The following is a 13,579-nucleotide window of genomic DNA, read 5'->3' as shown; positions in this document are numbered from 1 at the left end:
TGCCGAGTTGAACAAGTGAATTTAAATGGTAAAGAAATCTGTCCATTTGTCACCACCCTAGCAATCGGGTTCGTATATAAAGCCTTAACCCAACCAATAAATAGGGCCGAATTTAAATTTCTCTATTACTTTAAATAAAAATTCCTATTCAACCCAATCAAAAGCTTTTTCTGCATCTAATGCAACCACCATAGATAGGGTGGTTAGGTTGCTTTCAGTATGCGTTGACCAAAGTAATTAATCAAAATATATTGTCTGATACGTTTTTATTCTTAATGAAACTTGTTTGATCAATATGTACCAATTTGAGTAAATATATAGCAAGTCTATTAGCTAATATTTTTGCTATAATTTTATAATCTACATTTAATAAAGAAATAGGTCTATATGAAGACAGTTTTAATGGATCTCTATCTTATTTTGGTATGACAGTTATTAAAGCACTTGAACATGATTCTGGTAACTTCTGATCTTCAGTAACTTGATTCAACACTTCTCCAAATACATTAGAGAAATCATCATAAAAAAGTTTATAAAATTCCACAAGGAATCCATCATCCCCTGGGGACTTTCCATTAGGCATTTCCTGAATAGCTTCCTTAATTTCAAAATCCGTAAATGGAGATTCCAATTCCTGAGCATCATTCCCATCCAATACCAGTAACTTTAATTTAGATAAATAAGAGTCAATAGAACCATTATCCTGTTTCCCCTCAGAAGTATATAATTTTAGATAAAATGAATAAAACTAGTCATGAATTTCCTGAGGTTTATAAGTAACTTTTGAATTCTTCTTATCAGCATTAATAGTCCGAGATGCCTGTTCAGCTTTCAATTAACAAGCAAGTACCTTATGAGCTCTTTCCCCCAACTCATAATAACGTTGTTTAGATCGATTAATTAAGCGCACAAACTGATAAGTTTGTAAAGTATTATAACGTAATTTCAACCTCGCTAATGCAGCTTTTTTTTTATCTTCTGTTACACCTTTCTGAAAATCTTTCTCTAACTCAGCAATCTGATTTTCTAACTCTTAACTTTCGAAGAATAACTAATAATCTGCCACCTTAAATAAGCTTTTAAAGGGTCCCATATTACAAAATGACTATCCACAAAATTAATGTTTTTGTGTTTTTTTTTGAGGGGGTGTTTTCTTTCCCCCCTTTTTTTGAAGAATTATAGAGGGGAGCATTATTTTATAGTATGTAAATATATTAGTAGTTAAAAAGATATCCAAATTGAATTTTGCAACTTTTAATTTTAAGGGATTAAATAATCCAATTAAGAGAAAGAGAATATTGGCTTATATAAAAAAAAAGAAACTTCACATTGCTTTTTTACAAGAAAAACATCTGACTGAAAAATAACATTTGAAATCGAAAAGAGATTGGGTTGGTCATGTTTTTTCTTCTTCTTTTAATTCTAAGACAAGAGGAGTAGCGATTTTGATTCATAAAAATTTACCATTTGAATTGGAATCTTCCGAGGGGGATGCTGGCAGAGTATTAAGAGTGAACTGGAAAATTGTTGCTGAATCTTGGACTTTGCTGAATCTTTATGCCCCTATTATAGACGATGAGCGGTTTATTTCAGAAGCTTTTTTACTGTTAACTCAAGCTAATGAAAATGTCTTAGTTAGTGGTGATTTTAATTGTGTTCTGGACCCTTTATTGGACAGAAATCCAAAAAGTATAAGGAAATCAAAGATGGCAACACAAATTAATGTGTTACTGAAAGATTTAAAGTCTGTGGTGCTTCCTGACGTTGATCTTCTTGTCGGTCAGCCCTCTGTCTATCTCCCACATCTCCCTCTTCTGCTGCCTTCCTTGTCCTCCAGCTGAGCGCCCTGGTGTCGGGCGTCCCTCAACTGTTCACTCTGTGACAGCCTGCTCCTCTGCTGAGCCCCCCTCCCGCCGGTGTCCTCTTTCTCCTTTGATTGTGCACTTTTGTTTGGCTCCAAGAACCATTTTTGTAGTGCACCGGCTGGTGGGTCGTGACTCCGCAGGGCAGGCACTGACCTCGCCACCACAGCGTCCTGTTCCTTCGTGCAGGTAAGGCCTTCTTCTTTCTTCTCCGGCAACTTTTCTGCTTCTTTTTTTCCAGTTGTTTTTACTTTCTCCTTCTCGGAAGCCATCTTCTTTCTCTTCTCTGTATCTTTATCTTCTATTTCTTCTATTTTATTTTTGTTATGCTTTGCTTTTTCCTAACTTTTTCCTATTTTCCTGGAGAGGGCTGGTTTTCCCAACTGGCCACTACTCCATCACGTGACTCGTCCATCGTGGAACTAGATTCTCCAGGCTACACCCTGCTCGTAATATAAAACTCATCAAAATAACATTCTCCTGATACGCATAATACCCTCCATAATGTTTGGGACAAAGACACTTTTTTCCTTTATTTGCCCCTGCGCTCCAGTTTTCAATTTGTAATCAAACAATTCACATGTGATTAAAGTGCACATTCCAGACTTTATTCAGAGTTATTTGTATGCATTTTGGTTTGACCTTGTAGAAATTGCAGCACTTTCTATGCATAGTCCCCTCATTTCAGGGCACCATAATATTTGGGACATACCAATAGTCTGTAGATTAAAGCAGTCATGTTTAGTGATTTGTTGCACATCCCTTACCTGCAATGTCTGCTTGAAGTCTATGATTCACAGACATCACCAGGTGCTGAGTATCTTCTCTGTGATTCTCGGCCCGGCCTCTACTGATTTGTTTCAGGGGCATGGAAGGCATGCCCAATTGATTTAGATCAGATGACTGAGTTGGCCATTCAAGAATTTTCCAGTTTTTAGCTTGGAAAAACTCCTTTATTGGTTCAGTAGTATATATGGGATCTTTGTTCTATAGGATGAAGCCCCGTCCAATGAATTTGGAGACATTTACTCGAACTTGAACAGATAAGATGTTTCTATACACCTCAGAATTAATTTTGCTACTGTCATCCGCAGTTACATCATGGATGAAGATAAGTGCCCAGTATCTGTGGCAGCCAGACATGCCCAGGCCACAGCATCCATACCACCATGTTTCACTTTGCCTCTTGAGCAGTTCCTTTACACTGCCACACTTTGCTCTTGCCATCATTTTGATCCAGGTTAATCATGGTCTCATCTGTCCACAATATTTTTTACCAGAATTCTGCCGGCTCTTTTAAATACTTGGCAGACTGTAATCTGACCACCCTGTTTCTGTGACTAACTAGTGGTGTGCATCTTGCAGTGTAGCTTCTGTATTTATTTTCTGCAAAGATTTTCAGTAAAATGTCTGTAAGGAGTTTAGACATTCTCCCCATGTCTGCGTGGGTTTCCTCCAGGTGCTCTGGTTTCCTCCCACCCTCAAAATGTTCGGGGGTTGTGAGCTAATTGGGGTTATTTGAGCGGCCCAGGCTCGTGGGCCAGAAGGGCCTGTTACTGTGCTGCATGTCTAAATTTAAATTTAAAATATTCCCCAAAATGAAATTATTTAATTATGATGCCTGCACACTGAAGTAACGTGCAATTGTATTCTTCCCACAGAGAACAGATTATATCAATGCCAGTTTCATGGATGGTTATAAACAAAGGAATGCTTACATTGGTACACAAGGTCAGTTCTGCGACAAGAGGAAAGTGATTGTTTTTCGTTACTTTGTTTTCAAAACAGTAAAATTTAACCATCCCTTCACAAATTGTGAGACCTACTAATTACTTGACCTAAACTAACTAGATAAGATAGTAATGCTGCAAGATTCATCAAGATCGAGTGTTTCAATTCACGTGGTAAATTGAGAACTATCCTGGGCTAAAGAACAGATGGTTTGATGTAGAATGTTGTCAAAAGATGAGAAGCGCAAACTCTTTGTCAGCAGACGTTTGGATCAGGTTATTTTGGCTCTGAAATGTCTCAGCATCGTCTTTTCAATCCTGTGAAGACTCAGTGGAAAAAGCTCGAGAAAACAGAAAGTCAGCCCATCGCCTCTGCCAGCTCTCAGTGTAAACCCATCAATCCCATACCCCCGTTTCCTACCTAGTGACCCACCCTCTCTCACATGCCCACTAACATCCAGTGATTTTCCCACCTGCCATTTACACTAGATATAATTAGCATGCCTTTCTCACAATGCAGCTTATCTGAACCAATCATGGTCTTGTTCCATGTGACCTTCTTTAAGGAGAACATGTGACCTTCTTTAACGAGAACAACCTCTCCAGCCCCCATTTTGAAACAATTGCAGCTAACCTCCAATGGACTTTTACACCTATAACCAGCGCTGGATGCAACACTCATATTGTAATCTACTCAGTGTTCCGTAGGCCTTACCAATTGCTCTTACAATATTCCCTCCCACCTCCAGGAACGTGTACCCTTTTGAGAACCAAGCTATTTCAAGTATTACTTCAAGTGTGTTCTTGAGAGCAGTGGGCTGGAGAATTAGGGTCTCTGACTCCAGTGGTGCTACATACAGGTCCCCACATGCCATTAACTCGTATAGCAGAGCTTGTCAGGCATCTGTTATGATCGTTAGGGCAGCAGTTTGGACCTGCACCATTTCCAAACACTGACACCAGATCCTCACCCTGACTCTATAGTTACGTCAGGCCCAGAGCCTCAGTAGTGAAAGAATGGAATCTACATGAGTCACATGATGGGATTCACCATCAGAGATCCATGGTAACCTACCTTCCCTCTCAAGAGAGTAACAAAAGATTTGCTTCTTTGTCTAAAATCAACCCATACGTCCCAAGGAACTGGTGAGGTTCCTGAAACCCTGCTGCTCCTCTCCTAAGAGGTTGTGGAGGTCATGGGTTTGGGTGGGTGCTGTTGAGGGGACGCAGCAGCATGGATAATGCTTGGTTCATATAATCTCCTGGAGTGGTTGGGAGGGTTAGACCCGTTCCTTTTGCCTTGCCAAGATTACAAGGCCATGAGTGTGCTGCTAGTGTTCAAACATGGACCTACCTTGTCCTAATACTCATGAAAATTTGAATAATCAACTGCTCTTTGGTTATAAAACTAATTTATTCAATCTCAGCCTTTCTATTTTCTATTCCAGGACCATTGGAAAAGACATATAATGACTTCTGGAGGATGGTATGGGAACAACATGTCCTGGTAATTGTTATGACTACAAGGTAAAGGGAATTACTTCTGTGAGAAATAATGCACAAAACCGTGCAACCCTGAGACTTTAACCTCTTGACCACAGGAAATGTTGATGTTTTAGCTTCTGGAAATCACATTTGTTTCAGCTTAACGATCAAAGCAAAGGCACTCTAAACTTGTAACAGAAATAAGTCCTTGCTTGTACTCTCTGGTCATTCTTCACCATGAGTATTTGGAAATTTAATCTCATCACTGGTCTTGCTCTTCATCCAAGGAGGGAGTTAAAATTGGGTGCAGTTAGTGTTTGCAAATTTAAAAAGTTAACCTGATGGAACACACTACTTTGAGTAATTTTATAAAATTTCCATTGATCTTGATATTTGTACAGAGCAAAATATTTATTTAAACCGTGCGAGAAAGTCCTATGAATATGCTACTGTTCCTCCTGAAGGATGTTACCCCCCCCCCTCCCCCCCCCGTCTGATCCCTGTGGTTTAATACTGGAGTGTTGTCCTTGTGAACTTGGCCCTTCCTCTTCCAAGTCAGTTCTCGTCCAATCCCATCAAGACTGCGTTACTAATCCCTGTTTGTGGGTGATTAATATTGTGGATTGCAGGGCTGACATGCTTTAACAGAGTTTCCTGTGGCTCCATCGCTTCCAAAATAATGATTTATACTGAATAGTGTTGACAGCTGCTACCCTCAGCTCTTCACCAATCCTTTGCTGCATCACTTAGTTAGCGTAGTGCTACTACAGTGCCAGCGACCCAGATTTGAATCTGCCCTGTCTGTGAGGAGTGTGTACGTTCTCACTGTTACCTGTGGGTTTTCCCCGCATGCTCCAGTTTCCTCCTACCTGCCAAAAAGTATGGGCTTGATTGGGTGTAATTGGGTGACACAGGTTTCATGGGCCAGAGGGCCTTCAATTGTGCTGTATCATTAAAACTAAATAAATTAAAATGAAGCTTCCTTCATTACTGAACTGCCCTTGTTGCCTAGTCATCTTGGTGTTCAGGCAGTTGCTAAGTGCTTCTTACAACTGGTGCGCAAAACTCTAGATTAACCTTGATTTTGCTGAGTTCTTGCCTCGTAGAATTTGATGTAGTGTCCTACGTGTACTAGACCCTTATTTGTGCTGCATAACTGAGGTGCCTCTTTGGTCCAGTTCCAAAGTTGTAGGAGTGAAGAATCCCTCAAATCAATCCAAAATGTGAAGCTGGCGAGTATTAATTTTGTGTAGACAACGAACCTAATCTGCTACATTCAGTGCACTCAATGTGGCCTCCTCTCCATCAGTGAGGCCAAGTGGAGATTGGGCGAACACTTTGTTGAGCACCTTCTCTCTGTCCTGGAGCAATAAAATAGCCGGAGCTCCCAGCTATTTTTATTCCCCTCCCATTCTCACCTAGACATCCATTGCCAGGGTGAAGCCAAACATCAACTTGAAGAACAACACATCCTGTTCCATTTAGTTAAAAATAACAGTAAATGCTAGTCAAACTCAGCTGGTCTCACAGTGTCCATAGGAGGTAAAGATGTATCACTGACATTTTGGGCCTGAGCCCTTCTTCAAGGTATAAGAAAAAAACAGACAGGTGTCTCAGTAAAGACTGAGAAAGAAATGTGGGAGAATGGGAGTCCAGGCCAACAAACAAAAGGTGTTAATTGGATAAGAGGAGAGGTGAAAATTGATTTTGGCTCTGTGGAAGAAGGCAGAGGGAAAATGAAAGAGAGAGAGGGGCAGAACTCTTGTCTGCCCTCTCAATCCTATTGATATCCTTCCTGTAGTTAGGTGACCAAAACTGCACATCATAATCCAAATTTGCCCTCACCAATATCTTTTACAACTTTACCATCTCATCCCAACTCCTATGCTCAGTACTTTGATTTATGAAGGCCAATATGCAAGAACTCTTTATAGAACCCTTTCAGGGAATTATGTATCTGTATTCCCAGATCCCTCTGTTCTACCGCCCTCCTCAGCACCCTCCCATTTATCGTGTATGTTCTTTCTTGGTTTGTCCTTCCAAAATGCAACACCTCACACTTGTCTGCATTAAATTTCATCTGCCATTTTCAGCTCATTTTTCCAGCTTGTCCCCAGATCCCTCTGCATGATATGAAAGCCTTTCTCGCTGTCCACAATGCCCCCAATCTTTATGTCATCTGGAAACTTGCTGATCCAATTTACCACATTATCATATAAATCATTAATATAGATGACAAACCCAGCACCAATCCCTGAGGCTCACCACTAGTTAAATTTAAGGTAATAGGGGAATGTTTTCAAAAGGACCTGAGGAAACCTTCTTCGTACAGAGGGTAGAATGAGCTGCTAGAGGAAGTGTTAGAAACAAGGACAATTGTAATATTAAAAAGGCAGTTAGACAAGGAAAGTTTTAGAGGGATGCAGGCAAATAGTCCAAATTTGGACTTCGATGGCATGGATAATTTAATTTTATATAATTTTGAGATACAGCATGCCCACAAACATCCTCTTCCCAATTCACCATGTGACCAATTACCCTACTAACCTCAAACATCTTTGGAATGTGTGAGGAAACCGAACCACCTGGAGGAAATCTGAGCGCCGGATTCAAACTGGGTCTCTGTAATAGCAAAGTGCTGCCCATTAGTTGGGCCAAAGGACTCGCTTCTAAAACTACTTATGCCACCCACACATAATTCAAGCTCGTATTTTGTATCTGTTAAACTGAAATTACTCGGGATCCATAAAATAAAATAAAAATCACAGAAGACCAAGAATCAATGAAAGAAATTGCTTTGTTAAGAGTGATATTTGCTACCTCTTCCATCAAACATGATTAAATTGGTAACATGAGACCAATCAGCCTTTCTCGTTGGTCTATTCGGAGAACGGAAAGAGGAGGAAAATAAGGGCCACAGCTTCAAAGTTCTTGGATGATGGAGTGAAAACTGCAGCCCAGGAGAAACAATGTTTACACTGACACCACACTCATTTTCTTGGAACAAACAGTAGAGATCATCGTCTTTTAAGGAGAGCAACAAAGGGAGCCCTTGCTTGTGACACCATATTAATCATTTCAGGAACTGAGAAGGATTTAAAATGCAAATATTACTTTTCATCTGGGAGGAACTGGGTGCCATTTTGTTCTTCTCACTGACTTTTAGAAGGAGCAGAACCATTTTCACCTTTGTTTTCTGTCAGACCAAACTCTGCATCAATGCCTGCGCATTATGTTCTCTAACACTGTGTTTCACTGCTTTAGAATTGATGAGAGCGGCAGGAAAAAATGTGGTCAATACTGGCCGCTGGATCACAACGTTCAGGGGAACTATGGACTCATCTCTGTAAGAAACGTGGAAGTAGAAAGCTTTAAGCATTATAACCAAACAACACTAGTGATTCAGAATGTAGAGGTAAGGGCAGTTGTTTTCTGATCCTTATTGAAGGATGGCTGGCTGGGTTGGTGATAGGAACTAAAAGGAAACCCATGTTTCAGGCCCGAGTCCTTTGTCATAGTTTGACATTGATGGCAGTGTGTACCTATCTGTTATTTTAGGAAAAATAATGGAAGGATTTGTCTATCTCCAGGGAGATGGCATTCATTTCCCATCGCTGCTCTCAATGCAGATGCAACGGCGGGGTCTAAGAGCTGTTTAGACAGATACATGAGCAGGCAGAGAATGGAGGGCTGCAGACCGCACACAGTATGGGATGAGTTAGTTTGGCACCAGACAGATACGATGGGCTGAAGCACCTGACCTGAGGCCTCCATGTGGATCCAATCACGAAGAAGGCTGGCCAACAATTACACTGTGCGAGGAGGAGAAGAAGCAGTCCTTATGCAGCTGGGTGGTCGTCTTCAGGCTCCTACTCCTTCTTCCAGATTGGAGCAGCGAGAAGAGGGCATGGCCTGTGTGGTAGGGGATAGAGGTGATTTCTTCAGACACCACCTCTTATAGATGTCCTCGATGATCAAGTTAATAACCGTCTGGAGTTTTGACCTGTCTTGTCCACCGTCACCTCCAACCATTCAGAATGCTCTCCGCAGTACACCTGTAGAAGTCTGAAAGCATCTTTGCTGATATGTCAAACCTGTTCAAACTCCTCACACAGTATAATCACCAGTCAGCCTTCTTTGTGATTGCATTGACATGGAGGCCCCAGGACTGATCCTTGGAGATGTTAACACCCAGGAACTTGAAGCTTATAACACTTTTCACTACTGACCGCTCGATGAGGACTGGTTTGTGTTCTCCCGATTTTCCCTTCTTTGGTTTTGCTAACGTTGAGTGCAAGGTTGTTGTGGCATCTCTCAGCTATCTGATTTGTCTCCCTCCTGTACCCTTCCTTGTTGCTGTCTGTGATTCTGCTAAATGATCATGGTGTCACTGTCAAATTTGTAGAGGGCATTTGAATTGTACTAGCTACACAGTCATGGGTGTATAGCAAGCATAGCAAAGAGCAACTATGTTGATCTTCAGTGAGGAGGAGACGTTGTTTCCAAATCATGCTTCCGATGAGGAAGTCAAGGAACACAAGTGGACATAAAAGGTTTCAGAGAGCCATCTGACGATGAGTAGAACCTGTCACCTGTCTCTGTGCCAATATGGCTCACAAAGCTGTGGCTGGGGTTTCAGTCCCCATTCCAGAGTTGTGACCATCCTTGGGTGATCCATATCCTCATCTTGGACACTAGGTAACGCCTAAATCATCGAGGCACCAAGTGGGAAACAGAAAATTAGGTTTAACCGAAAAAGGGATATGCTTGTCCTGATTCTGATTTTAATTCTCTCTGTCTCAGACCCACGAGAGACGCCAAGTGATTCACTTCCAGTACCTAAGCTGGCCGGATTATGGAGTCCCGTCTTCAGCAGCCGCTCTCATCGATTTTCGCTCTGCTGTCCGACAGCAGCAAGGCCTTTCTGTCCAAAACCTGGGCAGCCGGTGGAAGGGCCACCCTGGAGGACCCCCTGTAGTCGTCCACTGTAGTGCCGGCATTGGAAGAACTGGTATGGGCATAGAAATTCTTAAACTGTGCACTTCGATGGGGTGTGGGCCAGAGATGACATCCCTCAGAATTAACAATCCACATCTCCAAAACTCGCTTACTTATTCCATTATTATACAAAATAAAAATGATAAACCTTGCCCCAGTTCTCTTCCTCAAGTTTGCTGAATTGAGGTTTAATTATCAGTTTGAATTGTATTCCTACAATTGACAACTGCTGCTCTCCCTCAGTTAGAGTTCCCAAGGTTACAGTAGAGTGTGGGCATTGGCAGATCCAGTCAACACTATTCCAGCTCTGCTATTATCAACCTCCCTGCAGACAGGTATTTGGACTTGACTGAAAGCTACTTCTTGGAAACTGGAAGTTTTTTTAAAAATTGGGTTGAGAATTGTTTTTGAGTAAATGTTTCAATGTTATCGGAACAAGGCCTCGATGTCATGGAACGCAACTGTTTCTTGTGAATTTCCAAGAGAAGCTGCCTGAAAGTCATATCGCAAAGTACTGATGTTTTTTTGGACGATGGCCCATTGACAATTGGGTTGATGTGCTGGCTTTCACCACATACAGATTAAGTTAAGTTTGCCATTTCCTGTTTCTTCCACGCTCCCTCCTCGAACCCATCATCACCCTCAATCCCTGACCTCCAATTCCAGTCACTATGACCTCGGCAGAGGTGCAGCGGTTGGATCATCCCTATGCCTCCCCATTGTTTTGACAGAGTGGGACCACAAACCACGCTGGGGTTTCTCCTATACATTTGCACCATCCACCACACTACTCTGGATTTATTTGCAGATCCTGGAGAGTGCGGGCCTGTCACGGTGCACAGCATGAACCACAGGCCCTTCAGCCCAACTCATCTGTGCTGACCATGTGACCTACCAGCTGGCCATTTGCTTGGATGTGACCCACATCATCACCCAATTAATTTCTGCAGAATATCTGCTCACAGTATGGTGGGGTTTTTTTCAGATTGTGTCTATTGCTCCTTTCTCACTCTGAGCCATCAGACACTCTCTTGATCCTTCTGTCCTGACCATAAACATCAGGCAAACAACAAGAGCCCCTCCTCTCACACCATCACTCAGGTAAAATACTGCTCCCCTAGCTTTGATTGTTTCATCTTCCCCATCACTCACACACTCACTCATGTAAAACACACATGCACACACACGCCCAACAGCAATACACATACACACACCTGCAGACATACACATACTCAAAACACCAAAACATACGCAAATGCGTACACGCACACACACACACACACACACACACACACACACACACACACACACACACACACACACACACACACACACACACACACACACACACACAACAAAGAGACCAATAATTTCATAGGAGATAGTTCCAATTCCAAAAAGTTATAATTTATGTCATTTAAATCTTTGTATAAATACTAAAGTCTATGTTTTGCTTCCTGACCAAGCTCTGAGATGCTGGCAATATAAGTTCACAGTCAGCGGAGGTTAACAGAGTAAAACAGGAAAGTCTGCAGACACTGTGATTGTAGTCAAAACACAGAGATGCTGGAGGAGCTCAGCTGGTCTCACAGTGTCCAGAGGAGGTAAAGATGCTGTATGTTACTGGCATTTCAGGCCTGACCCCTTCTTCAAGGTATGAAATAATTCCACTGAGGTACCTTGAGGAAGGGCTCAGACCTGAGGTGTCGGTTATATATTTTACCTCCAAAGGATGCTGTGAGACCACCTGAGTTCCTCCAGCATCTCTGTGTTTTGAGAAGAGGTTAGCAGTCAGTGTAGGTTAACGGTCCACATGGTTTAGCAGTCAACGTACATTAACAGTCAGCTCTGCTCCCTTCTCATCCCTCGCAGCCCAGAGGTACAACGGGAACTTTGTGCCTCAATCCAAGGCTGCCACCTAGTGTTGAATCTGGAGGATGTCAACTTCTCCAGATTTTTGTATCTTGATGCATGTTGAGACTTGGTGCCTTTATTATGTGTCCATTATTCACTGCCCTCTATGATGTTGTAGAAAATAGCAGCAGATATGGGCCATTCAGTCCTTCCAACGTGCTCTGAAGTGGGCTAGTTCTCTCTCTCAGTACCATATATCCCTCTGTCCTTCCATTTCTCCTTCATCCTTTCACATCCAGAGTCTGTCGATCTCTTTGGTAAATATATTCAACACCTTAACCCCTGTAGCTCCCCACATGTTCACCACCCTCTGAATGAAGGCATTTCTCCTCATCTCTCACCTAAAACTTTGTCCCATATCCTGAAACTAGGACCGTCTCATTTTCAGTAAACAAGAGAGATTGCAGATCCCGTAAAACTGAAAGAAAGGCACCAAAGGCTAGAGGAACTCCGTGGGAAACTATGATGAAGGGTGTCAGCCCAAAATGTCCGCTGACTCTTCCTGCTTGACCCACAAAGTTCCTCCAGCATTGTGTGCGTTGCCTCCAATTTTAAATGGCCAATACGGAAAACATCTTCCCACATCCAGACTATTTGTAGGAACTCATTTTTTGCTTCAGATTCCAGCATCTTCAGGCTCCCATGTCTGTAGAATTTTGTAAGTTTACATAAGATCCCATTCATTCTGATAACAAATGGCTGTCCCACCAAGCCAGGAATCAGTCTGGTGAAACATCATTGTACTTTCTCTGGCAAGTATATACTTTCTAGGGACAGGAGACCAATGCTTCAAACGTGTCTCTAACTTTAAATTTAGACGTAAACACATTAACAGGCCCTTTCAGCCCCTGAGCCCTTGCCACCCCAATACCCCAATTAACTAACAACCCCATACATTTAGAAGAGTGGGTGGAAGCTGGGGCACCCAGAAGAAACCCATACAGACAGTTCTGATTCAAACCCAGGTTGTTGGCACTGTAACAGCGTTGCGGTAACTAATGCACTAACCATGTCGCCCTAAACATGGTCTCACCAAGCGAACAAAGAAACCACCCTTCACACTCCCCATCTGTCCATCACCCTTCACCTCGACCTGGTTCACCAATCCCCTACTGGCCCCCGTCCAAGCCCTCCCATCCTGTCCTCATGTGCTCCAGATTTCAGCACGTACATTATTCCCTGGTGTCCCCAGGGATCTCGCTGAGGACATAAGAAATAGAAGCAGGAGCAGGCCATGTGGCCCGTGGAGCCTGCTCTGCCATTCAGTGAGATGCCTGATGTGGCGATAGGCTTATCTCCACCTCCCTGCCTTTGCCCCATATCCCTTAATTCCCTTTCTATGTAAAAATCTATCCAACTTTGTCTTTGATATATTTATTGACATAGCCTTGACCGGGCAGTGAATTCCATAGATTCACAATCTCTGTGAAAAGCAGTTCCTCCTCACCTCTGTCCTAAATCTACTACCCTGTATCTTGAGGCTAAGTGCCCTAGTTTTGGAACAATGGAAACAACTTACCTAGCTCTATCTTGTCTATGCCTTTCATAATCTTATGTGTTTCTGCAAGATCCCCTCTCCTTCTAAATTCC

At 42.4% G+C, this 13,579-nt stretch overlaps 1 protein-coding gene across 1 annotated transcript in view; it reads left to right on the top strand.

Moving 5' to 3' along the window:
- ptpn9a (protein tyrosine phosphatase non-receptor type 9a) overlaps positions 1-13,579 on the top strand; it is a 167,161-nt gene that overhangs the window by 143,346 nt on the left and 10,236 nt on the right. The window contains exons 9-12 of the mRNA XM_069902806.1: positions 3,524-3,593; positions 5,041-5,119; positions 8,342-8,492; positions 9,881-10,088. Coding sequence (XP_069758907.1) covers positions 3,524-3,593; positions 5,041-5,119; positions 8,342-8,492; positions 9,881-10,088 — 508 coding nt within the window. The remainder of the gene's footprint in view (positions 1-3,523; positions 3,594-5,040; positions 5,120-8,341; positions 8,493-9,880; positions 10,089-13,579) is intronic.

This window comes from Narcine bancroftii, chromosome 11 (genome assembly GCF_036971445.1).
Source record: "Narcine bancroftii isolate sNarBan1 chromosome 11, sNarBan1.hap1, whole genome shotgun sequence".
In the NCBI taxonomy this organism is placed as follows: Eukaryota; Metazoa; Chordata; class Chondrichthyes; order Torpediniformes; family Narcinidae; genus Narcine; species Narcine bancroftii.
This window is presented reverse-complemented; position numbering and strand designations above follow the sequence as displayed.